Source organism: Xiphophorus couchianus, chromosome 19 (genome assembly GCF_001444195.1).
Source record: "Xiphophorus couchianus chromosome 19, X_couchianus-1.0, whole genome shotgun sequence".
Classification (NCBI taxonomy): domain Eukaryota; kingdom Metazoa; phylum Chordata; class Actinopteri; order Cyprinodontiformes; family Poeciliidae; genus Xiphophorus; species Xiphophorus couchianus.
The window spans coordinates 7171872-7199780 of NC_040246.1; the positions used below are offsets into that span (position 1 = coordinate 7171872).

General features: G+C 39.7%; 1 protein-coding gene and 1 long non-coding RNA gene across 3 annotated transcripts; one reads left to right on the plus strand and one right to left on the minus strand.

The window, feature by feature from the left end:
* LOC114134411 (uncharacterized) lies at window positions 1-11387 on the minus strand. The gene is made up of 2 exons (XR_003593384.1): window positions 11273-11387; window positions 1-1803 (listed from the first exon to the last, which is right to left on the minus strand). It is a non-coding gene; the product is annotated as an uncharacterized LOC114134411 (long non-coding RNA).
* keap1a (kelch-like ECH-associated protein 1a) lies at window positions 7782-27909 on the plus strand. Of its 2 annotated transcripts, none has more exons than XM_028001038.1 (12): window positions 7782-7887; window positions 16448-17253; window positions 18783-18982; window positions 19081-19237; window positions 20506-20598; window positions 20752-20898; window positions 21026-21132; window positions 22338-22467; window positions 22612-22808; window positions 25205-25410; window positions 25528-25704; window positions 27276-27909. In XM_028001038.1, exons 2-12 carry the CDS (start codon window positions 17041-17043, stop codon window positions 27449-27451), a joined length of 1803 nt encoding a protein of 600 aa, XP_027856839.1. In that variant the 5' UTR covers window positions 7782-7887; window positions 16448-17040; the 3' UTR covers window positions 27452-27909. The 2 variants fall into 2 exon arrangements, with proteins under 2 accessions (XP_027856839.1, XP_027856838.1); XM_028001037.1 differs by lacking the exon at window positions 7782-7887 and adding an exon at window positions 11427-11605 and having other exon boundaries at window positions 27276-27828.

The following is a 27909-nucleotide window of genomic DNA, read 5'->3' on the forward strand; positions in this document are numbered from 1 at the left end:
TGTTAGCTCAGGGGAAACTAGTCAGGATTGCTGTGGGAGTCCTAGGCCAACCAGCCAACACAGCAGGGGAGAGGAAACACAGTCATGTCACATCACACTACGATTGAGAAATCCACTTTTCGGCCCCAGACTGTGTCCGGACAACAGAAGCTCTCTTCATGTTCTTCCTCCGGTTGGAATGCTGTGACTACTATTTGACTAATGTTCAAGTTCGGACAAACTCAAATTAGTCCTGGTCGTCGTCTGTCGGTGAAAGGCAGCGGTGACTCAGCGGGCGTCCAGGGCAAAGCGTTCGGACTCACAGCCATGGTGACCTTTAGGTCCCTGCCCACAATGTCCCCGTTTCTCCTCGCTCAATGGACGCTCTTGTCGGCGAAGCAGTTCCCACTCGCGCCAGGCTGTTGCTTTACAGTAAATGTGAAAAGATTTATGAGACACCGTTATGGCTCTTTTGTCGCTTTCCTGTTATTTTGCTCTTTCTTCCGGTTCCCAATGCCGTACAAAGAGCAGAGGATTCATGATGAGCGTTTGTTCCCATCTTAGGCCAGTGTGTCCCTGTCTCAGCTGCTGTGCTCATTTTTGCCTCAAATTTTAAAAAACATCTCTTTAAAAAAAATAAAAAAGAAATCCCACTTTTTGGTTTGGCAACAGTATCACATAAAACTATTTACACAAGCTGCATGCAGTTGTGGTATACATTTGCTTATTTTGAACCCCCAACATTGGCTTTCAGTGTCATTTGACCCCCTTTGGCATTAATTTAATATGGAGTCTACGTATATCAGAGTCAAAGTTGACAAATTGGGTAAGGAGCACAACAAGACAAAATTAAGGAAAAAGTGGCAAGAAGAATGACATAATAGTCAAAAGAAGCCATTAAAAGTCCTATTTGGACAAGTTTTCTTGTTGGATGAGATCAAGTTTTAACTTCTGATGCGGCTCACTTTGTGTGTGGCAGAAATGTAGATATTTTTTCTCACACGCTATCCCCACAGTGGCATGGTGGTGGCAGCATTATGCTGTAGGATTTGTGTGTGTGTGTGTGAAAGAATGTTTGTTGATCAAATAAGGCAAAAACTCAAAGAGTGACGTTGGTGAAGAGTGTGTGTTGTGGGACGCTAACACTGTGCACTGTAAAACATGGTAGTGGCAGCATTGTGCTGTGAGGTGTTGACTCAATTTTCCTTCCACAGCTGTAGACTACTTTGTTTTGTTCTATGACATGAAATCCCGAAAAACATAACTTTGTGGTTGCTACGTGACAAAGTAGAAATATCAAAGGGGTGTGAATACTTTTCCACATTCGCATTGCAAATGGAAAAAAACAAAAAAACAAAAAACAAACCTATCCAATGTTGCAAACATATTGAAACGTACAAAAATAACCGGCAGGGTGCTACATTAAATGACATGGCAGGAAGTCCTTAATTCAAAACATCACACGGGGAGCGGAGGACAAAGTGTTGAGAGGAATAAGTGGTGGAGTCAGACAGCGAGAGCTGAATCTCGATGATGAAGCCTTCTCTGGTGTAATGAAAGTCATGTGAGGACAGTGAATCTCTCAGTCAGTTCTCTGGATAGACAGCATGTTGAGCGCAGCCTCACTGCAAACCACGTGTCTGAGATGCAGGCGCCCTGCAGAGAGCTGGTGAGTCCTCTGCTCAATCCCTGCTCTTTGCGGTTTGTTCTTTTCGCCTGTCACCAAAGGGAAAATATGTGTACTTCTCTCTATTTGGCCGTTTACTGCAGAGTCTGGCATCATGGGACACGTTGCTTCAGGGAATAGGCTTCTTCTAAAGCCACCTGTAGAAAATACAAACATAAGGCGGTGTTTTAATGAGCCACGACATCTGAACTTCAAGTAAACACAAAATCAACACCCTTCTATGAAAATAATCTTATTTTAAATAAGAAAATCAGATTCGTCAGTTCAGTGGTGAACTGATCAACTTCTCACAAAGAGTTTATTTAAAGAGCCTTACAAAAGCACTCATATAATAATATCACATTATAAACACAAACCTCAATGCATTTCATTTTGATTAAGCAGAAACACAAAATAGTCATTACTTCATTTATTTATAATAAAAATATGAAGTTTGTTGTCTCTTTTTTTTTTTACCCTAAACAAAAATCAAGCGTTGCTATTTGTTCTTTAAAATTACATGGTAGTTTGTTAGAGATCATAAAAACCGGGGAACACAGCAGGCAGGTCAAGGAAAAAGCTAGAGACAAAACTTGAACACAATGGTGGGTTCAAGTCCTCAAGTGAAAAATAATTGCATAATCTACCAAAAAAATACAATATTTAATCAAACAAACAAAGCTATCAGACTTTATTTATATTAAATTTATCTGTAAGTGAGTGTTCATTCAAGACATTAAACGTAAGAATGTGACATAAACAGGAAATGGGCCACTCCTTAGCCAGATTAAGTAAATGTCTGTGCCAAAGACTGCTTTTGAGCTAAAGGACCATGAATGTTTTTTAAATGTACACTGGCAAAGAAAAACATTGTGGTAAGTAAAAGACAAATATGTTGCACCTAACATTTTACAGTTTAAGAAAATTTGGAGATTTTAATTTGTCAATGAAAGTCTTACCACAAAAAATACAAGCATGCTCTAGCAGACTAAATCTGCACAATTGTCAAAAACTATTCCTAGGGCTGCATTTTGTCCAGTCCTGTGCTACATCCCATCTCACTGAACTATCTGAGTACAAAGGCATAGGACATCGCATTGATTATTGCAACAGCGTCTTCACAGGTCTGTCCAACAAATCAATCAAACAGCTGCAGCTGATCCAGAATGCTGCTGCTCGTGGTCTCACTAAAACCAGGAAGATGGAGCACATAACACCAGTTTTAAAGTCCCTCCACTGGCTCCCTGTAGCTCAAAGAATAGACTTTAAAATACTGTTGTTAGTTTATAAATCACTGAACGGCTTAGCACCACAATACATTAAAGATCTGCTGTTGTTGCATCAACCTCCCAGACCTCTCAGGTCCTCCGGTTCTGGTCTGCTCTGCATCCCCAGAACCAGAACCAAATGAGGAGAAGCAGCTTTCAGCATCTTTGCACCACAAATTTGGAACAAACTTCCAGAAAACTGTAAAACAGCTGAAACACTGACTTCCTTTAAATCTCAACTAAAAACCCACCTGTTTAGGATTGTATTTGAAAACGTAATCAATTACAAATTTATTGATGGAATCTGACTTAATGTCATGTTTTGATTGATTCTATGTTGCATTGTGTTTCTGTGTTTGATATGATGTAAAGCACTTTGAAATGCCTTGCTGCTGAAATGTGCTATACAAATAAAATTTGATTGATTGATTGACATATTTCAGGTTTTGATTGATAAAAGACTTTAAAACTAATGTAACTCTTCCTTCCAGTTCACAATTCACACTTTGTGTTGGCTTGTCACATAAAATTCTAATAAAATACATAAAAAAATGTGTGGTTTAAATGCAACAAAATTTAGACAAGCACAAATGTTTTTGCAAGGCATCACACCGAAATAGGAGATGTGCTGCATCAAGCAGTCAAGAGTACGAATCTTTTGTATTTTTAAAAAAGGTTCCAGTATATATGACTTTAAAAAAATCACACAAAGGCGTAAATATTAGTAAATATGACTTTAGCATACACCCTTCCAAAACACACGTCTGCGCTCGAAGCTCCTCTCCTCATCCACATACGAGAAACATTAAAGACGAAACAAGAAAAACAAATGAGGAGCTTCTCATTAGCTGTCGTCATCACTTGATGAAGCAATGATGAAGTGTTTTGATCTATGTTTACAGACGGCCCCGAGCTAGACTAGATGTAGCGGAGAGAAGCAGCAGCTTGACAGAAATGAAAGCAGCTTCCTCTGGTTTCATGTAAGCTTTACGTTTTCATTACTCCTCCGTCTCTTTGCCACGCAGCTCTGTGGGGACAGATGGCCTGGACAATGTTGGAAGGAAGTTTGTGAAAGTTTCACAAGCCTTAGCAACCGCCGAAGGCAGATCAATTTGCCTTTTTCTTCACATAAGAAAATGCACTATGGAATATGACGCAATCCTCTTAAGCTAAGAATTACTAAAAAAAAAATTAAAAATCTAAAAGTATGTGAAATTCAACATGTTTAAGCAGTTAAATCAATGTTAATGTCCATTTTCACAAAGGTAATGTTATCAGCTATCTTAAGTGAATATTTATAAACAAACCAGTCGCACTGGTTATAAAATTTAGCTCACCCCCAAAGCATAAATTATACCCTCCTGAGAGTGCTTAAATATAACATTCAAAAAGAATAATATTTACTGAAAGATTTGTATAAAATGATGCAGAAGGGATAAATCACATCTTTTGCCAATCAATAAAGACGTAACTCTTTTTCCCTTCTGTGAATAACTACAACTCATATTTGTTTTTGGTCACCAGTCGATGTCAGAGCTACTAACAATCACACAAATCAAGCAGCCTTGGATGGACTCTTACTATTTAGAGAAACCGATTAGCCTCACAATCACGTGTTTGGGATTGTGGGAGGAAGCTGGAGTAGCTCTTCTCCTCACACATTCTCCAGGATAACCTGGGTGTCAGGTTTAGAACAAAAGTGAAAGATCTGATGAAACTGCTGGCTGAAGCTGGTCAGACTGACCGGAGTCCGGTACCAGCCTGGGCTGAAACGCCACTCAGACAGAAAGAGAAGATCCAGTGGTTTATTCTGCCCTTATGCTGCGGGTTTCCAGTGTCAGAGGAAGCCAAGCAGGTGCAGAGCATCACTGAGCCACCGCCATGCTTCACTGTACGCATGGTGTTCCTTTCAGCATATATTCTTTTTTGCAGCTTACTGTTCCTATGCTTTTTGATGAGCAGTGATGGATACCTTAGAGTTTAGGCATTGAGTCCATCCACATAGTATGTGGAAACTGAAACCAAGTGTTTCTGAACTTTTTTTGCAGTCATTTGATTTTTTTTTTACCACCTGCTTCCTGGGGAATTTGGTTGAGAGCTTCTTTCTGCCACCAGGCAGCATAACCACTGTTCTTGTTCTGTTTGTTCAAATATGTTGCACCTAACGTTTTACAGTTCCTGTTTGTTCATGTTCAGTATTTTAGAGTTTGCAGAAGTCATTAAAAATGGAATGTAGTTTTGAATTAGGATACAACTTTTGGAATGTTCCTTCAAAGTTGTCTTGTCCAATCTGCTTATGGCAGACTATTTCAAACGTGTCAAACTTAATTTGCTATTCGACTGAAGAATTTTATGGGAAATTGAATCTAAATAATAATTTTAAAAATCCCAGCTGACTTGCAAAAATGTTGTGGGTTTGTAAAGGTAAAAAGGTTCAATTTAAAGTTGGTTCACTCTACGAAATGTACCAAGGGACGCAATACAACTTTTTAAATGCTTTTCTCATCTTAAGTAACCAACTTGTTGAGTTTTGTACATTTTGTTAACAAAAGACGTTTCCCAAGACAAATGGGAAACTTTGAAGAGGCCTGGATGTGGAAAAGGGTGGAGATACAGAAACGTAGGAGAAAACAGTGAAAGGTTATTAAACAGACAAAAGCTAAAGCAGGCAGTCCCCGAGGCTGAGATGTTTGAGCCGAGAGACCAGGGGCAGAAAGCGAGGGACTAAGGAGAGACAGACAGAAAGAGCAAAAGAAAGAGGGAGGGAGTAATCAAGGAGAATCAAGACGTTTCCTCTGCAATACCCACAGGCCTCGGCTGAGCCCCAGCTCCACAATCCTCGCTGATTGAAGGGAAGGGTTTGTTTGAAGAGGAGGTCAAGACCATCAGTACCTTGTTAAGGGAAAGTCGTGTCCAGAGGAACGAAGAGGGCCGACTCCTTCCTGAGGAATTCATAGGGGGATAGACGGTGTGTATATGTGCGAGTATGTTCTATGTGCAAGAGAAAGCACTGAAGATTTTTTTAAGTGTGTGAGAGAGCGAGCGGGAGAGGGAGAGAAAAAAAAAGAGAGAGAGAGAGAGAGAAGGCGTATGGCTTGCTTGTGCGCCTCCAATCATTAAAAAGAAGCGGCAGACAGGAGGAGGAATTAGACAGAGTTTTTTTTGACGGACCCATCGACCCCCTCCTCACATACTTTCTAAAGCCAGGATAGCAGCGCTGGCATTTGCTGCAATAATGCATGACAGATGTACATCTTACTCTATCTCTTAGTTTGCGTTTCTCCCTCTCTATTCTTTGTTTTCAGCCCCGTCTCATCTGGACCCAATGTCCTGTTTTATTGATTTTGTTTTTTTTTATTTTTTCTGTGATGAGCATCAATGAATCAGTAGATTTTTTTTTTAAATCACAAAATGAAGATTATGATCTTCTTCAACACATCTTCCAGGCTGTAAATCTCTAACAAGTATGGCAGCTTTTGTATTGTCGCAGTGACAATACAATGACCTTCTACACACAGAAAATAATATAAAACAAATGATTCATGAAACAGCAGAGAAAAAAATAAATACATAAATTATAGATGAAGCAATTAATTTTATTAATCAATTGCTGAACTATTTGTCAACTAATTTAGTAACTGATAAATCGTTAACTGGAGAAAACAGACACTAAAGAAGAACAATATACAGTCAGAGCAGTAATTATGCCAAAACTGTTAAAAATATATAAACATTTTGTAACTACTACAGATAAGTTACAGATTAAATATATTTATCACGAGTGATTCAAGCTCTTGTGATTCTGTTTCATCACAGCTTTGTGAGATTTGTCTGTGTTTACGTGATCATTCCCAAGTTTCCTTGTGACTCGCTTTTGGACCAGCAGAGGGCAGCACATTCCCACAGAATGAGAGGATAGTGGAGCTCATGTGTGAGGCAGGCTGAAGTGGAAGCAGGAAGACCAGATCTGATCTCTCTCTCTTTCTTTGTGTACACGACAGAAGTGAATAGTGCTGTGTCACTGTGCAGTTGCACTTTGCCTTTCCTTTCCTGTTGCAGTAAAATAGATTTTATATCATTTCCAGGTGTAAATTAGACACAGACCTGCTCAAAAATAGTCTACAAATTGAAATTAAAGCACGTGCATAAAAAAATAAAACAGAAAACACTTGTAGTTGAGAGAGTTGCGTAAAATTGAGAGTGTGGCTGTTTTTGTTTATGCTGACTCTCTTAATCCTTTATCTGTCCTTGAAATTGTGCACGTCAACACATTTCTATTGGGTTAATTTTGCACTTGCATGCTTCCTCGATAATAATAAAGAACACAGTTGCTGTGTCAATGTTGAACAATACCTCATCAGCTTATAAATCATGCTTTTGCGTGTGCGTTTGTTGTGGGCCTTATTCACGTGCTATATTTTGCCGAGAGGTTCCGTCCTTGCTCTATAAATCTGAAACCTGCCAAGTCAGTAAGAAGTCTGAGTGTTCAAGTCTACCAGGCCCAGAAAAATATGCACCAAAGATATTTAGGAGTGTGTGGACACTGATACATTCCCTGCACCACACCTTTAGTGACTGTAGCCAGGATGATTCGTGAGAGGTGCATCATAAGTGAGGTATTTTATAGGTAAACACCAGAGTTACTCTCAGGGAGCTGTCACAAGTTAAATCAACGTGGAACATTTGCATATATGTATAACAAGAGAAGGTCTGTCTCGTTATACCCCAAAGTATAGCGATAATACTTTGCGATAATGGAGGATCAGTTCAGCAGGAACACACAGCCTTGTAAGCTGCATTAAAGAGGACACGATAAGATGAAAAGCTGTATATCTCAACGCACAGATAAGTTACAACTCATCCTGTTATCTTATCTGGAGAGGATTTTATTTCTATCTGCCTGCCTGACTCAAAGGGTGGGGTGCAGTGAGGAGGAAGATCCCCGGCTTGGATAAAGGTGAAACCAATTAGCCGGTAAGTTTGTTCTGAGTAATAATGTGTGTTTCTGTTTGTTTAGCTGTAATCCTCCGGAATATTGTCGACACATCTCTTTTTTCTCCCCACTTACTCCACAAACAGGTAAAAGGATAAGTCGACGTGAGAGAAGACCAACTTGCGAAATTTAAATTCAGCCCGATATAAGTTGTTCTTGTCAGGATAAAAACATTAGATAACGATGTCTCTATGTATTGACATTAATTGGAGATGTTTTTAATTTGCAGTCAGGGCTCAATTCAAAACAGTTTTATTTTTAGCGTAATAAATGCTGTGCATCTCAACTGATTATCATTTTATAATAGTTTTACTGAAAATCTGAATAGTTATTATCACAGGTTAATATAAAGGGCAGGTACTTCTGTTTAAGAGTGTTTTACAAGAGAACTATTTTTAGAGATAATTATCTGAGCCGACAAAAAAACAAAACAAAACAACAACATTAGATTAGGAGTTCCTCTTGGTTGACTCTGGATTACATAAATTTGACTTTAAAAACATCCTGATACTTGCGTGGGAAGTAAATATTTTCTGGTCTTCTGTTTGTTCATGGGAGCTAAATCTGATTGAACCTGTTTTGTTTATTTTTTTCATTCCGAAACATGAAGCAAGACCCGCTTCTAGAGTTGCACGACTAAGCAAATAAAATGCTTAGTCGTGCTCATGCAGTTTGCCTGTATTGAAAATAGGCATTTGTAAATTTAATGGTAAATGGACTGAACTTATCTAGTATTTTTCCAATCATTTCGACCATTCACACACATATTTAGCCACTGATACACAGTTCAGTAGGCTTGGGGTTACTTACAACCTTCTGATCACAAGCCATCTCTACCCAAAGAGCCACAGTTGCCTCAAGTCAATAAATGGTCTAATTTGTGTTAAAATCACATCGCATTGACTAAACACATGGCTGCTAAATATTACAACAAATGCTTCACATGCACAAAATAGGTGAGGCATTCTGAGGAATCTCTGTCTTTCACCCATTGTTCTGAGGGTAAGATGAGAATAGGCAGGAGGGAGAGGGACGGTGTGTTCAAGGTAAACATGAAGGAGCTGGTTAGCAATTGCAATAAAAAAGCTTCTTCTGCATTAGAAGCCTATTTTTCCATTTCTCTAAATTCTCCCTAGGTGTGAGTGTGTGTGTGCATGGTTGTTTGTCCTGTATGTCTCTGTGTTGCCCTGCGACAGACTGGCGACCTGTCCAGGGTGTACCCCGCCTCTCGCCCGGAACGTAGCTGGAGATAGGCACCAGCAACCCTCCCGACCCCATTAGGGACAAGGGTGAACAGAAAATGGATGGATGGATGGATAGTTCGTCTCAGTCTATTTATGTAGCACAGTGTTACAACAAATATCATCTCAAGGCACTCTACAAAAAGTATAGTCAAATTTATATACAGAAATATGCAATCAGCTCATCCCAATCACAAAAAGATTCAAAGTCAGTTTCGATTGCATCAAATCAATTATTTTGCATAAAACCCTCCTCTAGTAGAACCAATGAAACATTAGCTTGAACACAATGTTTCTACCATTAAGGGGATCTTTGAGACTGGAGCTAGGATTTGCCTTTTAACGGAGCAATAACTCCAAAGAGCTACAATAAGCATGTTCATGTGTTAAAACGGACAAGTCAAAGTAAATCCAACTGGGAATCTGTGGTGAAACTTGAAGTTTGTTCCTTCTATCTAACCTGACTGGTCTTGTGCAAAAGGATGAGCAAACTTTTTTCTCACCCTCAGGGAAAGTTCCTCTGGTGCTGTGCTGAAAGCATTTAGTTTGCTACTTCTGCAACTCTCTAAGTTCCTACATTTTCTATTACGTCATGCAAGGACATTCATACATTCGCTGTTTGACATTTTACTGGCAGGACACAAGAAAATTACTCTGGAGAAGGGGCAATCAATGGGCCATTACTGGTGTACAGTTCACAAAACAGTTTTTATTTCTTTCCTCCAAGATATGCTGATGGTAAGACATTTGAATGAGTTAGTGCCGGCTGCTTGAAAATCAACAATTCCACACAGATGAAGCTCAAAAAGTTGTTGAAGTAAACATCTTCACTGGCGCTTAAATACTCCATCACAGTGATGATTGATTACAACTGACTGTAAGTTCGTTGCAATAGAAAATTTATTTATGCCAAACGAAATATGTTCACAGCTGGTAGTAGTTTCTTTTTTTATTTTTCTTGAGCCTTTTTGCAAACTCCTTTATGCACTATATCAAAGTAAATGCTCAAGACTGGTCTGTAATTTGCATTTTGCAAATCGGATTTGTTTGAACCTAGGTGTCTGAATGTACAGCCAAACAATTTAGATTTGCCCTGGCAAGTTTCACTGCCTAAGTTTATTATGTCCCCTTAGATCATTGATTAAATCCATCATTAATAAAAAAAACCTATGATTACACAGGAAGCGCTATGCTTTTACTTGTTGAGCTTGATTTATTGCTATCAACTATTCCTGTTTTCCCAATTAATTTGTTTGCTCTGTTCTCTGTTTACTTCAGTACCGTGGTGATTTGTACAGGATGAAATGGTTCAGACAAAAAGATAGGAATGAGTTATAATGACGTAAAGCTTTAAAGTGTATGCTGCTTAACTCAGTACAAAAACTGGCCTGATTAAAAACAGCACCTTGCTTCATACAGAAGCTCTGGGCTCTCGACAAGGCGACTTTAAATGTTAACTCACTATTTGGAAGCGTGGCCAACACTATAGGCAGATCGCAATTCTAAAACAGCGCAGAAAATTGACGTCATCGTTCACAACTTTCTCCTTCGGTACACCGATTGGCCCGGTCAACAATCGACCGGAGACAATCAGTCAAGTGGAGGAAGCGAGAGGTTCTTTCGAGCAGAATTGCACAGGAAGGCAAAGACCAGGCTATACACAAACACTTTGCAAAATCATTCATGCCTGTTTAACTATTCCACTTTTATCATGTTACAACAAATTTTATTGTAGTTTATTGGACCATATTAGTGGGAAGCAACACAGTGTGTTTAATTTACATAGGTATTGCAATGTTTTTAGTTATTCATCTTTGTGTTTTGTTGCATTTTATGTTTTCAAAAGATTTCCCTCTCTAGAAAAGTAAGTCATGATGAATCATTGAAGGAGAATGAATGTCTCAAACAGTCGTATCCAAAGCTTGCCTTTCAGTCACGTCTGGAATTCTGTTTTTGAGTTTTCTGCTCGATAAAACGTGGAAAATGAGTGTAATATGGACGCGGGGTTTCCCCCCCCTCCTTTGCATGATCCGCTTTTGCCAGCCGTGTGGCTGTTACTAATGGCCAAGTCTTCAGTGTGCGGGGCTCAGTTTCAGTTTGAGGAATGCTGCCCCGGTCTGTTTACCTGCTGCTGGCTGTTCTCTCGCTGGGAAAAGTTGCAGAGTCATGGAGGTGTAGAAATTTCCTCCCGCCCTCTAACGCATCCCGTAGAACGGCTTGGCCTCAGAAACGACGGCTGCTGCTGCTGCACTTTGAACTGAGCACAGTTCTGCTTTTTTTTTTTTGACGTAGCATGGGACGGACAGTTTCGTCCAAGAGAGAGAAAAGGGGACAGAAAGCTGCAACCTGCCTGCCACCGGAGAGGTCATCCTTCCCTCGGACAGACACCCGAACCCTGCTTCGGTGTGAATGCGGACCGCCGCGTTTTGTTGTTGTGACCCAGGCAGTTTGACAGCTGGTGAGTTGCTACAGCTGCTTCACACGATGTGTTGACGCTCGGGGGAAAAAACAGAAATCAGTGTAATACGACTGTTCGGGTGTTGGCACTCGTGATACAACTCATAGCAACTCTTATCCCACACTGGATATTTAAAATCCTATTAGTTTATGGGGGTTTTTTTCCTTAACAGGCGTAGAGTCCTAAAAAGAAAGTGAAACTTTTTACTCACTCCGGTTTGTTGACGATTTAAAACAATCTTTGCAGTGAGACAAGTGGCTCCAAATATCCCGATAAATGAACGATTAGATAAATAATATTGTTTAATTTTAAAACAATATAACAAGTGCTCCATTATTATTTATGCCACCCCCCCACTAATTGTAAATCAATATCGTTCAGGTTTAATGTGTAGTCAGTGTAACTACTAACAAGTTCATTTTCTCTGCTTAGACTTCTTGGTTCACTTAATGGCACCCCTAGTGGAAATGTGTGAAAGCCCTTAAAATAAAATCATCATATTTTGCAAAAGCAGACATATATATGTATGTATGCAGTACAGACCAAAAGTTTGGACACATCTTTTAATTCAATGAGTTTCCTTTATTTTCATGACTATTGACATTGTAGATTCACACTGAAGGCATCAAAACTATGAATAACACATGTGGAAATATGCACTAAACAAAAAAGTGTAAAACAACTGAAAATACCCCTTATATTCTAGTTTCTTCAAAGTAGCAACCTTTTGCTGTGATTACTGCTTTGCACACACTCTGCATTTTCTTGATGAGCTTCAAGAGGTAGTCACCTGAAATGGTTTTCACTTCATAGGTGTGCCCTGTCAGGTTAATAAGTGGGATTTATTGCCTTATAAATAGTCATGAAAATAAAGAAAACCCATTGAATTAGAAGGTGTGTCCAAATGTTTGGTCTGTACTGTATATATATGTATATATATAAAGTCAAATCCAATCTTTAGTTTGAGCACCTCTATGTAGTGGAGCAAAATTCCCATGTTTATACATGTTTTTATGCATTTTTGTTAGCAAGCCTATCTAGATGGCATGTAGACAGCGTCTTATGGTTGCTATGGCGATGTGTTAACCTCAACATGCCACTCTTTGCTGCAGATCCGTAGGTAAGAGGTTTGAAGATTTTTAATTTTTTTTTTATCTTCCTCATCATCCTGTTCACTGTGGAGGATGACAGGATAAATATTGCTCCTCATCCAGCCTGATTGGTAATGACTCGCTGAAAGAAATGGGCCTAATTGATTATTGATTGGATGCCTTAAATCTCAGATTAACTTAGAAAATGAATGTATAGATTGAAAAAAGGCTTTATGTAGTTATTTCTGAAAAGATTGTGAGGAATATTTCTTTTGAAAGGAAGATATGTAAGATAAATAGCCAACTGAAAAAATGTCTAGTCACTGCAACTGCGTTTTGGGAGCGGGGGGTTTTCTCCAGGAGCTTCCTTATGCAAAGTCCTGCTGCTTGTCACGTTCCTTGTGCTGCAGCAACTTCAGCTCAAAGCTGACAGCACAAGTTCGAGTCAGCTGATTGCTGTTCTGCTTGGTGCTGTGTGCAGCCTGCCAGCTCAACCAATCTGTAAATGGTTAACGCCTCTTCTCTGAGCTGCCAACGCTACGTGTTGAATTCTGTCCTGAGCAGACTCACCGACCACACAGTGATTAAAGTCAAAGGGTGTTAGTAAGTCTTTGTTTGGAATCGGATTTTGATCTGTTTTTGTCCCACTTTTCACTGCTACTCTATCCCTCTGCTGATTTCAAGTGCATTTTTAATGCGTTGAGTCATTATAATCAGCTAACTGAGAAAGCTCTTTACACATATGGTCCTGAAATCACTGAGTTGGTCATAATGATGTTGTAATAGTCTAACCTCTTCACGTTTTGCAACCTAAGCAAAGCAGGCAACCAGGGACTGGAACATTGACGAAAATCTACATACACCCAGCTGTAGTGTATGTGTATGCGTGCTCATTTCTTCCTCTACATGTTCATATGACCCACAAAATGCTCAAGTGAAAGTTGGAGTTTACACAAAATTGATTATGCAACTGATTTCCTTGTATCCTTTGGCTTTGCTCCGTGAAACATTCACTACGTTTGGAAATCTGTTCAAATGTAAAATATTACTCAGAGGTATGCACCAATTTATTAGTAACAGAAGGTTTTTTTCCTCCTGTCAAATGTAACGGTTAATATTTTTTTCTGTTTCGAGCAGCAAAAGTGCATCTCTTTTACCTCAGAGATGCGCTGATCAGTTTTCTGGCTCGATAGAGCTGCCCGGTTTCCCCATCATTCTAAATTTGGTTTTGGACAATAAAACAAAAATGAATTTTAAAAAATGTGCTGCATGTTTTTTCTTTTGTTTTCTTTTTTAGTTTTGAAGATTATCTTCATTTATGCATCAAAGCATATGTCTCTAACCATTATCTGAGGTGTATCAGAGTGTATACTGTGGGCTGAGTCATATATAGAGTGAAAAATGTAGAAATTAGTTTCATTCCATCTAATTTTTTTTAAAAAATCAATATTTTATTTACTTATTTTTTTTATTCAGAGATATACTAATTACAATTGTGCTTGTCATATGCCAATACTTTTGAAGAAGTATAATAATATGTGCTCACTGGCCACTTTATTAGGAACAATTTTTCAGTTTCTTGGTAAGCCAAATAGCAAGTCCAGTAGCCAATCACGTGGCAGTAACTTAATTCATTTGGGCATTTAGATGTGGGGAGGATGACTTGCTGAATTAACACAAACAATGCATCAGAAAGTAGATCTAAATGTCTTTGAATGCGTCGTGTTGCTTGTTGTCAGATGGGTTTTGCAGAGTTTTTCAGAAGCTGCTGATTTGCTGGGATTTTCACTCAGAACCGTCTCTCAGGCTTTCAAAGTGCGGTGCAGAGTGGTGCAAGGTGATAACAGTGCAACGTGTGCAGAAGTGGAATTTGGTCTAATCAGAATGCAAGCACCTACTGGTTCAGTCTGGTGGTGGTATAATGCAGGGTTTACTGCAGTGTATTATAAGCCTGGCGGGCCACCAGGCTTTACTTGAGCCCCCACCAGCCTTAGCATTGCTTATTTTTTTAAAGTTTTTTTTAAATGTTTGCATTTTTTAAAGACCTTATAGTTGGTGTTCAGGTATTAATCTTCCAATCTTTTAATAACCCATAATTATCAAGTGATATTTTTTAACTCAAAAAGACAACGGGCTGCTGGATGAATGACTGCCCGAGCGCCCAACCACCGGGCTTAGCAAGTTTTCTGGGGGAAATCTTATAATGGGATAGAGGATATTTTCTTGGCACCGTTTTGTTATTTTTTTTCTTTCTGTTTTGTGGCAACGCTCAGCCTAACGAAGCTACAGGAAGCCCCCCTCATTCTGGACTGATCCCCAGCATCACAATCCGGTTATAACGCCTGATAACATCATAGGTAAGGCAGATGGTTTTTAAAACATCTGCCACATCTTCAGTAGCAGATGTTTTGAAAACAAGTTTCAACACACAGCTCTCAACTTTCAGGATGAGACAATTGACTTGTGTGTACTAATGCTTTATTGACACTGACATATTTAATGTACAAGTCAAACTGGTCCAGTCAGCTCAGACATGAGCTGGATGAGAACACCTGCCTGCGAGGACTGGTTTCGCTTCATTTTTCCTAGAGTCTCTTTTACATTCTGGGAAAAGAATTTAGTAACGACAGCGTGACCCTTTGCTGCATTCATTTACTTTTTTCCCCCTTTACCTTCAATGATTTTGCACTTTTTTGTCTTTATCAGCGAGCTACTGTGTAGCAAAGTCTCAGGAGTCATTCCTCCATGACTCGCACTCTGTTAGCGCTTCACCGACAGACAAAACGTTTTCAAGCAAACCTTACGTACTCATATAGTGTCAATCTAATAAAGCAAAGAAACAAATCATTATGGTTGCAATAATTATTTTAAAGGAAGATTAGAATAGATTAGATTACCTGGCCATGGTTATCAAAAATTATAGCGTTGTTGTGATGTCTGAGTGCTTTATAACATTATAAAATGACTTTTAAATACCTGCGAACACAGAACTCTTCTAAATTACGCAATTCAAGCCAGTCAAAACAGCAAACGTCACCTCCAGCTGTGGGCTGGTATTTGGTATGACGAACGTGGGTGAAAATACCACAAAAAATATGTATCAGTGTAGGATCTAAATAAAATAATATTAAACTGTAGGAACAGTATGACTGAGCGATATTGAAGCTGTCATTTTCTTAAAATTGTCACTGTATCAAGGTTTTTTATTGAGGCCCAGATTTAACAGGGTTGTTGAGTCAGGCCCAGTCCCACACCCCGATCCAATGTCGAGCAAGACAAAAGCAAAAGAGAGAATTTTGATCACGCCTCACTAAGTTTTTCAGGTCACAGTGTCATACTTTCTGTGACGCTTTTATAGCACTTGAAGCAGTTTTCAGGATTTTGAATGTGAGACTCTTGTTTGTGTGCTACTGTTGCCCTGTAAATAAATAAAAGTATAAGTTTAAATAAATAATCATCACTATAATAGTCATTAATATTTTTTTTTCTTGCTTTTGCTTGGCATTGATTCACATTTGATCGAAAAAGTAAAAATATAATAATAATTTACTATAAATTCTGAAAGAAAAGTAAGAATTTCAATAGAACATGACCTTTTCATGAGGTGATAGGTGGAGCAGACGGCAGCAGCAGCAGTTTTATGGTTTCAGCTAAAAGGAAGTGAAACTTCAAGTGTGTTACAAAAGTACATTTTTAAGAGATCTACTTGCTTGTTACTCATTCAGTTAACAGCATTCCTCTTCTCTTACAGGCTGAGCATCCTAAAGAGTGGTTTAAAGGAATCCCCACTAAAGCCTCCTCTGATTACGCTCTTCACAGCAGATCCGAATCTCGTCTGGAACAGTAGATGACAGCAACGCCCTAAATTGTGATAATGGATCACCAACGTGTCCCTGAAACCTGTGAAATCCAGACCAGGAAGAATCTGATCGTCATGATTTGATTCGAGAGCTATCTGAACACACGCTGTCAGCCACGATGGAAATGAGATGTCTGGATAAGGACACATTGTGGGGTTCAACATGGTTTGCCTAAAAGACATGACCTGGACTTACTGGGATTTCCTCTGAGCTGCTCGGACTGGGTTTTGGGTTTTGCTGTGGCTGCTAATGGAAACGAGCGTCATTCTGTTTACATCCCTTATCTCTCAGGAAATCCAAACTTGACTGAATAGATTTTTGTGTAAGGTTCTTTGCGAGATGGAGCACACGAGGAAGCGTGCTCCTGTTCAACGCCTGACGCCAGTGACATAAGAAGGATTTAAACCGATAGAGACTGTATGACTCTGGCATCATCACGAAACATAAACCCTTAATCTGGAGTTTTTCTGTCACCGGCTCCAGCATGCATTGCTCTGTCAGGAAGAAACGTCCCACGTGTGAGTCTGATTTCTCGGCTATCGTTGTTCCCTCCATGCACGGGTCTGGCTACCTCGATTATACTGTCGAGAACCACGCTTCCAGATCCTTTTTGGCCATTGATGAGTTTAGACGGCAAGAGATGCTGTGCGATCTGCTGTTACACGTCACGTACAAGGACCGGACGATGGACTTCAAGGTAATCCCAAATATACAGCACTTTTAACCTTTCCTCATATTATTTTTCAGATTGCAAACAGGTTAACACAAAGTGATGCATATTTTTTGAGGTGAAATCACTTATCAAACTCTTGAGTGCAGCTCTTGTAGATATTCAGTACACCTGAGTCCTTGCTGTGTTGGGGGTATGCCTGTACCGGCTTTGCATGTCTAGAAACTCAAGATTGTCAATTATATTGAGGGATGAACTTTAACTGGGCCATTTTCGCACAAAATGATTAGATCGTTGACATGTTTGCACTTTCTACTATATGGCTTGTTGCAACCTGCAGACTTTGCTTTACCCTTTGACCTGCTGAATCTGCGTAGTGCATGACTATAAATTGTCATGTGAAGGGGAAGATTAATTCTTGCAAGACAATGTAGTTAACCCAGGAGGTTTTGAATAATTCATGTACTTCTCATTGCAGTTATCAAATTTATTTTAGGTGTTGTTTATGTGACTCAAGCTCGTGCCCTCCAGTAGTATCGTTTATTAAAAATAGAAAAGTTTAAATATGATTGTGAATTCCAGTTTAGATGGAAACAAATATTAGTCAAACATACATTATTCCAAACTCCAAGCTGTCAAATCTGATGACTGACAGCTTCTTCATTAACTTACTGTTTACTCTTTTTTTTCATCTAATTATGATTAAAAAAAGTCTAAATCTGATAGTTTGCATTTAATCACACCTTCACCTTACTCTTTGTGCCAAGAACTAATTATTTTATTCTGCTATTTTAAAGCAACTTATCCATCCCAGCTAACTGTAAGTTGAGTAATTATTTTAAAAAAAAGGAAATCTCTCACAAAGTGTGGCTTTGTTGTCGCAACATTGTGCATTTCAATATTAAATGTTGACAAATGTTTACAATAAAAATGTCGTCCGAGTTAAACAAGGGTTGTTATTAACCCTGATGTATTTATGGTTTTATTGTACCCTTGTTTAATTTAAATTTCTTACTTGGTTATAAATTATTAACAGAATTAGTTCCCTTTAGGATAATCTGAGGTACAAATCTCTGCTGTACGGCTGGGTGTCAGTCTGTGTCCGATTCTTTATAAATGTCCTGCCAAAATGGCCTAAATGTATGTATTAGACAGAGACAGACCTGAAGATCTGTGTCTGTCTAAAGAAAATTCAAAAATGTTATTGTTTTAGGAATTGAATTTGAAGATGACAAGTTCGCAGAAACAACTACTTGATCACGAAATAAATATCCCAAATAAAGAAAAAAGATTGGTACATCCATAAGCTTTTGGCAATATATTATAAAGTAAAAACAAACTTTTCAAGATTAGTTAAAAAACTGAAGCATCAACAAGAAGGGATTGTGAAACACCCAACAATCCGCACTCGAAGAAACATTTTAAGGTTTCCCCTCATACATAGTGTTTTATTTACTATTTTTTGTGAGTATTATGTTTCTAAATAAGCTTGTATTCGTCAGCCTTGACCATCTTGTGCAGTACTTTATTATTAATAACTACTTGTGTGTCTTCAGGTTCACAAAGTGGTGCTGGCCTCCTGCAGTGCCTTCTTCAGAGCCATGTTCACCAGAGGCTTCAAGGAGTGCAGTGCTTCGGAGGTCACCCTGCGCGACGTGTGCCCCGAGGTGGTGGGAAGACTCATCGATTTCGCCTACACGTCCCGCATCACGGTGGGAGAGAAATGTGTGCTGCATCTGCTTTTGGCTGCCATGAGGTAAACGCTCCTGAACGGCAGCGCAGCTTCGAGGGAAACGGGTGAATTCGAAGGTCGACTCTCTCCTCACGTTTTGCTTTTATCTTGTTCCTGGGAAGATATCAGATGGAGGACGTGGCCAAGGCGTGTTGTGATTTCCTCACAAAGCACCTGGAGCCGGCCAACGTCATCGGGATCTCCCGCTTTGCCGAGGAGATCGGCTGTACGGAGCTGCACAAGACGTGCCGAAAGTACATCAACTCGCACTTCAGTGAGGTGAGGTGCTCAAACCGTTGAGTCTCTTCATATGGTTTGCTTAAAGCTTCACTCTGGTGAAACATATACCAAGAAAACCAGCTGTATGTCCTGTGAATTTGGTTTAAACGCTATACAAAGAAGGAGACCGCTGAAAATATTGACGATATTGTTTCTAAAAGTAAATCTGACTGGGTACAGATAGCCACCAGGTGTAATGAACTCAAATTCTGTTCTACCTTGCAATGATTTCATTTCAGTTGTTTGCTAACATGGTAGGTTAGTGGTACCATCTGGTTTTAATGATAGTTCCACTCATAAAATGTTTCACAAAAAAAGTGCTCATTTTCAGAAACTTAGTGTGTTTCTTTGAACATCTTCAAAGGCAATGATTGGTATTTCAGCTGCTTTCTGTGCAGCTCTGCTACATTGAGATCTGCCCAGTGATACCTGATCTCAGATATCTGATCTCGGATATCACTACACAGAACAAAGCAGAGGACATTGCTAAGATTGACTGAGAGCCAGTCAGTATGTTTGGTTTTTTTTACAGTTAACTTCATAGTAAAAATTTAAAAATGCTCACGTTCTGAAAAATGAGCTTTTTACGAACTTTGGGCACAAAAATGGGTCTGAATCTGACCTTAGCCTCGTCAACATGTATCAGGAGTTTGCAAGAGACCTTTGATTATGATCATTTAAAAAAAGCTTTGATCAGGATATATGATCTACATTTTCATTTTAGTCTTTTACATGTCCTTGGCCTGAAGTAACTCAGCCTTGAACTTTTCCTGGCTGTGCTTTCAGATCCTCAATCAATTTCCAATAAATTTTCACTTTCTTTTCCCTGATCTCCACTGACTTCACGTCGTCCCCCACGCATGTTAAAGTTTAGCTGTGTGGACATCTACGCATAACCTAGTGCCATTGAGACCAGCATTTTTAATAACCAGCAAAAATGCTGGTTATCAAAGAAGCTAACGGCAAAATCGTTGGTTGCTGCATTTCACTTATGCAATATGAAATGTGTCACACAGCATGCTGACCTTGCACAATCTGATAAGTCAGCGAAAAGTTCAGCTGCAGTGAGTGTGTCATATCTGAAACCCAACTGATTGGTATCAGGGACAAACTACCAAGACTAAAAACTTTGGCACATGCGTTATACTTTTTTTTTTTTTTCCCTGTGTGACATTTTTAGATTTGTGAATGCAGCAAAATCATTCAACATGAAAAACACTCAAAGTGAACTGTTCCTAAAGTAGCTGTTTTTGTCTTTCTGACTCTAGGTGACCAAAGTAGACGAGTTCTTCAGTTTGTCTCACTGCCAGCTGCTGGAGCTCATCAGTCAGGACAGCCTGAAGGTGCTCTGTGAGTCTGAGGTACGTAGCAGCACTAGAAATAAATGGTTGCATCTATTTAGTTTCTCCCCTCCACACTGACCTGCATGTTGCTTCCTAGATTTTTGATTAAATAACGACACTGCTTTCACCCTTTTTTACCATAATCTGCATGTTAAAATAATATCCTTACAGGTGTATAAGGCGTGCACAGACTGGGTGAGGTGGGACATGGAGGGCAGAGCCCAGTACCTACATGCGCTGTTGAATGCTGTTCATATTTATGCGCTGCCTCCTAAGTTTCTAAAGAACCAGCTGCTGTCCTGCCCCATCCTCAGCAAGGTAAAAGCACAAGCTCGGAAATCTAACCGAGGGTTTCTGCTAGAAACCGCACATTCAAGTGTTTAGTTCTTTGTTCAGTTTCAAACTATTTGTGCTTTTAAATTGTTGTTCATTTGTTTATCTCCAGGCCAATTCCTGCAAGGACTTCCTGTCTAAAATATTCCAGGAAATGACGCTGATGAAAGTTACTCCTGCACCCAATCGTGGAACCCAGCTCATCTATGTGGCCGGAGGGTATGCACTCTGTACATCCTCAACAGCAACTCGATTGTTTTTCAGAGCCTCAAATTTTTGGGGGTTTCATATTAAAAGATATTTGCCTCCAGAAAGAGGTTTAGCCTGCCACCCAGTGGATTATTTTAGGAAACACAGCCATGCTTCTCAAAGAGGAGGCATTCTTCCTTTCCAACTTTTCTATTGTCAGCAGCTTTCCATTCAGTAGCTGATAAATATATATTTATTTTTTAGGACTTCCATTATATATGAAATCACATTCATCTGCTTGAATATAACAAAGTAACAATTAGTCCTATGGTTGCTAGACATTAACTATTACATTTAGAATAAGGTTATTTTCGGAAAATTACATGTTGTTAGATTCATTTTTATGCAAAGACTTAACCAAACATAAACTAAACACCAGGAAAACTTAACATGCATTTCCAATGCAGGAAACAATTTCTCAATAAAAATATTTTCAATTGGTTTATGAAAAATTAAGGGTTTTTGAAACTAAGACTGTTTAAAACATTAAAATACCTTGATATTAGGAATCACTTAATGCCTAAAATCAACACAGATCATAGTAAGATCAAAGACCATGTAGATATCTACACATATAGATATAAACATCTTTATATGTGTATTTTAGGAAATCTACCTCATTCTTCTGAAGGAAGTGAAGATGATTACAATCCTGAATTCATTTCAGTTCAATTGAAAATACCTTATTTATGCCAAAGGAAAATTAAATGTTGCCAAAACAAGTATCTTCAAAGAGTCGTTGCTGTGGGCATGAGTTATTTCCGGTAGCAGTCTGTCTTGCAACGTATCTAAAGAGGCCTCTGACTGAAGACACTGTTGTTGGGTGATGGCTGGTTAGAAAGCCGTTCCTATCCATACCTGTTATGATTAATGAAAGAAATGGTTTGAACCAACTCCTGTGGGATTTGGTGTTGTAGTTCAGGGCTTTTGAGATGCTAATCAGCTGCTCCCAGGTGTAAAAGCCATACCTTGTTGCCACAGTTACGCAACAAAACAACTGTCCGAAAGTAAAAAAGAACAAAATAGTCAAAAATACATAATAGAGCTTCTCCAATATGCTGCCACCATTACCATGCTAATCATGTTAATACTTCTACATGAATAAAAATAGTCTTTTGTCACTCTGGATATTTCTTGGAGGACTTACTCACTCTTTATGTCGTTTTTCTCTTCAGATACCGGCAGCATTCCCTGACCACCATGCAGGCGTACGATCCCGGGAGGAACGTCTGGATGAAACTGGCCGAGATGGGAACTCCATGCAGTGGACTGGGAGCCTGTACGCTGTTTGGACTCATCTACGCTGTAGGTCAAATCGCTTACATCCGCGTGTTGATCAAAAGAATGCATGGCGAACAATGTTTTTGTTTTTGCTTTAGGTTTAGGTTGCTGTACTTGAAATGAGATGATTTTCATGTGATTTTCTTTTCTTGTTTTTGTAATATCCAGGTGGGAGGCAGGAACCTGTCACTTCAGACTAACTCAGACTCCAGCGCTCTGTGCTGCTACAACCCAATGACCAACCAGTGGAGCCAGCGAGCCTCCCTCAACATCCCCAGGAACCGGGTCGGCGTGGCTGTGGTGGACGGCTGCATCTACGCCGTGGGCGGCTCCCAGGGCTCTGTGCATCACAACACGGTGGAGAGGTGAGACTCTACATACATTAATCTATACAGACCCTCCAGAAATAATTCAATATAAGTGACATAATGAATGGTCTTGAGAGTTTCGCTCCTGTACTTTTAAATCACGCTGAGCCTCCCTTTGGGTTTTTCTCAGTGAAACCTGCAGAAGTGGTTAAGCAGATTACTGCTTGTGGCAAAATCAGACAAAGCATGTTGGGACAAACCTTTCTGGAATGTCAATCTTGATGGGAATGCTTTGCATCTTCATGCTGCCTGAAGTAGCTGCGTCGACGTCATTCTGTTACCAAGAAATGATTTTCTTTCTCTTTTAGCCTTTTTCAAAAAAGAATGGATTTCTAAAGCATGCAAGAGGAGAATCATTGGCACTCATTTGCACCAGCCTCATGATACATTTTATAAATGCTTTTAAAACGCGATGTAAAGAATAAATGTTAAGCATTAATAAGAATTATGTTATTAATGTTAGGTGGGGAAAAAAACAAGGCAAGAAATTCATGGAACAGTCTAATGCCTCGGCTTTAATACGGCTAAACTGAGATGAGGAGATAATGTCATTACATGCATACACTGCTGCTGATAAAATACCGCGAGTACAGGGGACGGGTTAACTGGTCAAAGGTTTAAAGCTAATGCCATTCTCAAGGACACCTGGTCAAGGTGAGTGTAACGCCGATTGATTTGTAGCTCCCAATCAAAGAACAAAATGCATGACACAAAAAACTGTAAACCAAGCTGTTTCCTTTTTCTGTATTATATTTTTTTCTTGACAAAAATCTGTTTGCAAGACATCATCAGACAACAGCAGTGAGAATCAAATCTGACAAGATCTGAGGTCATTTCCTGTCCTTTTGGACAGAGACACTTGCTGCACTCTGATTTGATTTGCTGTACAGTGAAGGTCTATCTAACTCTGTGGGACTTTGTCTGTTTCTTTCCTCCTGATTTAATGGTTCTGCATCAAAATCGTCTCTGGGTTTGGTTATCTGTTCGTCTGAAACACATGAGCATAATGTGGCATTTAGCGCAGCAACAGTTAGCTTCTAAGCAAGCATGTACTGAATTTGCAAAATAATACCAACCAATGGGCTACACACAGGTGCATCTCGTCAAACTGGAGAGCATGCAGACTTTTCTCCACATTTCTCTGCATTTAGCTCTGATTTCTGCTGCTTGTTTGCCTTGATTTTTTTTCCCCTTCCTTTTCCTCTCAACTTTCCACTAATGGAAATTTAAATGTGCTGTTCCTGCCTAATTGTCTTCTTCTGCTGCTGTTCCTGCTTGGTTCTCTTTAGCGTTGCTTGGTCTCTGACCTCAAGGCTCCTTCATTCCTTACATGCTCAAAGAACAGAGACGCATCAATTACTCCCTGACGTGTCGAACAATACGGACACGGAGCGATAAGATTGGAGCTCAGACGCTAAAATCAAACTCGCACTATGTTGGCTAATAGAGACGTATTTCAGCATTCACGCCTGACTTGTCTGACTGAAATGAATTCAATATTCTGAGGGCTCGTTGCTGCACACAGACACCTGTTACCTCTAAAGCAGTGTCAGCACTGAGCATTTTAAGCGATCGTTCCACATTACGGAGAAGTTTTCAGGGTCGCTGACAGATGCCTCAAATTGAAACCAAGTTCGTTGGCGCTCGCCGAGCTTCCCCTGCTTTTTAACTCTTTAAAGATTCACGTTTGTTTTACTTTGTACAAGTGCAGCTCGGTGGGTGTTATGAATAATTCATTCAAAAAACGAGTTTCTGAAGAAGGTCCCGAGGGGGCAGAGAGAGAGGGGGAAAAAAAGAATCTAACGCATGCAATTAAAATAATGAGGTTTACAGAGAAAAGATTTGATGCGTTGCAAAAATACAATGAATTCAATGTAAATTAATCTTAAGAACAAATTTTCATTTGCTTGTAATTTCATCCTATTTATCCAGTCATTGAGCTCATTAACCTGAACTATTCCGCTTATGATTTGCAAATTACACTTTTTTTAGAAATTCTTAGATATGCAGAAGTGTACATTTATAGCTAGTTCAACATCTTAATTTTTCATGCTAAATCTTGGAGTCGTCTTGAGCCGGTAACTTTTAAAGTGTCTCCAGGTCAACATGTTTGCCTCCAGCCTGCCTCCTCTGCTGTTTCAACATCTTCGGCTTCGCTATAAAGCTTGTTAATATTTGCCGAGCACGGTTGCGGGCTTAACCTAATCCACTCAGAAGTTGACTGGCTCTCGCAGACCAAGGAGGTCATTGCACTTGGCCGCGCCTCTCTCTGCATCCGTTTGAAGTCTGCAGAAGTGCTGCAGTGATTTATTGGAACCGGTTGTCAAGTAAAGTCGTTAAAGGTAGGTAACGGGTGATCGCCCGACTGACTGACTGCCGTTTGCTCCTTACAGGTGGGATCCGGAATGTAACCGCTGGTCTTTTGTGTGTCCGATGTCCGTGGCTCGACTCGGAGCGGGCGTGGCGGCCTGTGGGGGGGCTCTGTACGTGGTGGGGGGGTATAACGGACAGAACCGCTGGAACACAGCTGAGCAATACCTACCTGACTCGAACACCTGGCAACCTCTAGCTCCAATGAACACTAGACGCAGCGGACTGGGTGAGCTGGATCTGACCACGCTTATGTTCATCTCGGAAGTATTTTTCTAAAAATATAAACATTAACAACCTCCAACTTATTTTGCTCCTACTTTTTTTTTTTTTGCATGTTTTGCAGGATTGGTTAGCATGAACTCTTACCTGTACGCCATAGGAGGCTATGATGGGCGGAACCAGCTATGCACGGTGGAACGCTACAACACCACCAGGAACATCTGGGAGCCCAGGGCCTCCATGAAGCACTGCCGCAGCGCGCTGGGAGTCACAGCCCACCAGGGACGCATCTACGTCTTCGGTCAGTCTTAGCACTGATGTTGGTCGCATAACACACAAGTCAGAAAAAGTACGCTTGTGCGTGTCTCACAAGCGTATTTTAACCCGTTCCCATCGGGATTTTATTTGATAGACGAACACAAAGTACTTCCTAGACGTTTCAGCAGAGTTCAGCTCCATCCGAACTGCAGGTTCAAAACAAACACGATGGATAAAGCGTCTGTTTCACTGTCAGATGAGTCAATTTGTCAAAGTTTCTCCAAATGTCTGTGAAAAGGCTGAACTGATGTAAAAGTGTTCACGAATTCAAGTTGGACGACAGTAAAAGTGGTGCTTTGATGGTGTGTAGCGTCTGCAGTCTGCAGGTGTGACGAGCAGTTGGAGACAAAACATTTACTGATGAGCCGAAGGGACAAAAAGTATAAAAATCTTTTCAAGTTGCTAAGTGCGCTGAAGTCTGAAACGTCTGCCTGCCACATTTCTCCTCAACAGTTGTTTATGGAAGTGATGTTTTTGCTGTTTGTGCGTAAATGTGCAGACTTTGTGCAAGTCCATAATTTAAATATGTTCTAAATACATCCAACTTAAGGTAAACAGACACATAAATAGAAATAGCACATACATTGATTGAATGTTGTCTCCACTTTTATAAGTTAAGGAAGTGATGCAAAAGAAGCAAATACTTTTTCCATCAAATTGCACTAAAGACTGCATTTATATTTGTCAATCGTCATATTTGACCTTTTCTACTAGTAAATACATAAATTGGAATAAGGATTTCATTTTAATTAGATCTTGATGACACGCTGTAGAGGTAAATCAGGTAAATGGTTTGATTCAAGCGTATTGAGGTTGGAAACTCCAGTACAACCATTTCCACTGAGCTAATTAGTAAATGTTTGTGAGTTCAGCTAAGGCCTTTAAAGAAAACATGAGAATCTCTTTTTCCTGTCAGATGTGATGTAGGAAAGACAGGAAACATGTGTAGCAAGGTGCAAAAGAAACTTTTTTACCTACATGCAACATTCTTTGGATGTGCAGATAGATTAGATCAAAGCATGTTCATGTCTTAGAATGGCCTAGTCAAAGTTCACACCATTAGGAATCTGTGGTAACACTGTATCGTTGACACACTACTGGTCTACCACCAAAGATCCTGATAAAACACTTTGGAGTTTGTAATGTGATGAACAAAATGTGAAGCCGAATAAAATTGTTTTAATGGGCGCCATTCTGAGGCAGCGCAAGATAATTTTTATGCCCGGGTCATAAAATCTCTCTGTGGTTATGTGTTTCCAGTAGGTTTCTTCTTCTGGTTTGTTAATTTGAAGCTTGAGAAGAACAATAATACCATAAACTAATTAGGTCATTCTGATTGTTTTGCAGGCAGGTCGATCAGAAGGTGATGCTTTGTTTTTACAGAGAAGCATGGACTCTGTTTTAGCTTTAACTTTAAGGTTAACAGGTATTAACTATGGATATTGAGTTCCTATACATGAAATCTATGTTTGCTAATCCTGAACTGGGCTAATAAACTGGTTAAGGACCAAATGACTTGAAGCTGCTTCCTTCTTTAACGCCACTCTGTTTCAGGGGGCTTCAACCAGCACGGCTTCCTGTCCAGCGTCGAGTGCTGCTGTCCGGACCAAAACGAGTGGGCGCTCATCACCGACATGCCCGTTGGACTCAGCGGCATGGGCATCACCGTCACCATGGAGCCCTGCCCCGGCCCCCTGCCCGAACGAGAAGACGAGGATGAATACATGTAGGCCAAAGGACGAAGAGGTGTTGCAATTTAAAAGCAGAAACGAGCGAAGAAGGTTCGTGAAATCAAGAGACTGTTTACCAATCTCAACATTCATCAAGTTTATTGCATATCAATTATCGATATATTGGTCATTGCCATCCTAGCAGACATTCTTCCTAGCTGATACTGCCACATAATGACATTATTCTGATTCTACTTATTTTGTTTCCAGTTAAATTTTACTATACAAATGTAAATATTTATCATGGTCTCATTTGTTGGTGTTTTAATGGGTTTTGTAAAGTTTTTAGAGCCACTGTTTCCTGTTCAGAAGAAGCACTTTTTAAAAAATGTTAATGCTGTTAATTGAATTCCCTGGTTTTTGTGTACCAATATTCCTGTGCAATCATTATTTTTATTGTTGTTGTCCGTGACGATAAATGTAATTTTATAAGTTAATTTTAAACATATTTCTATCAG

Coding starts and splice junctions, on each gene's coding strand:
- keap1a (XM_028001038.1), top strand. CDS start 17,041: ATGCATTGCTCTGTCAGGAAGAAACGTCCCACGTGTGAGTCTGATTTC. Junction 20,599..20,751: donor AGGTGCTCTGTGAGTCTGAG/GTACGTAGCAGC, acceptor ATATCCTTACAG/GTGTATAAGGCGTGCACAGA. Junction 22,468..22,611: donor TGTTTGGACTCATCTACGCT/GTAGGTCAAATC, acceptor TGTAATATCCAG/GTGGGAGGCAGGAACCTGTC.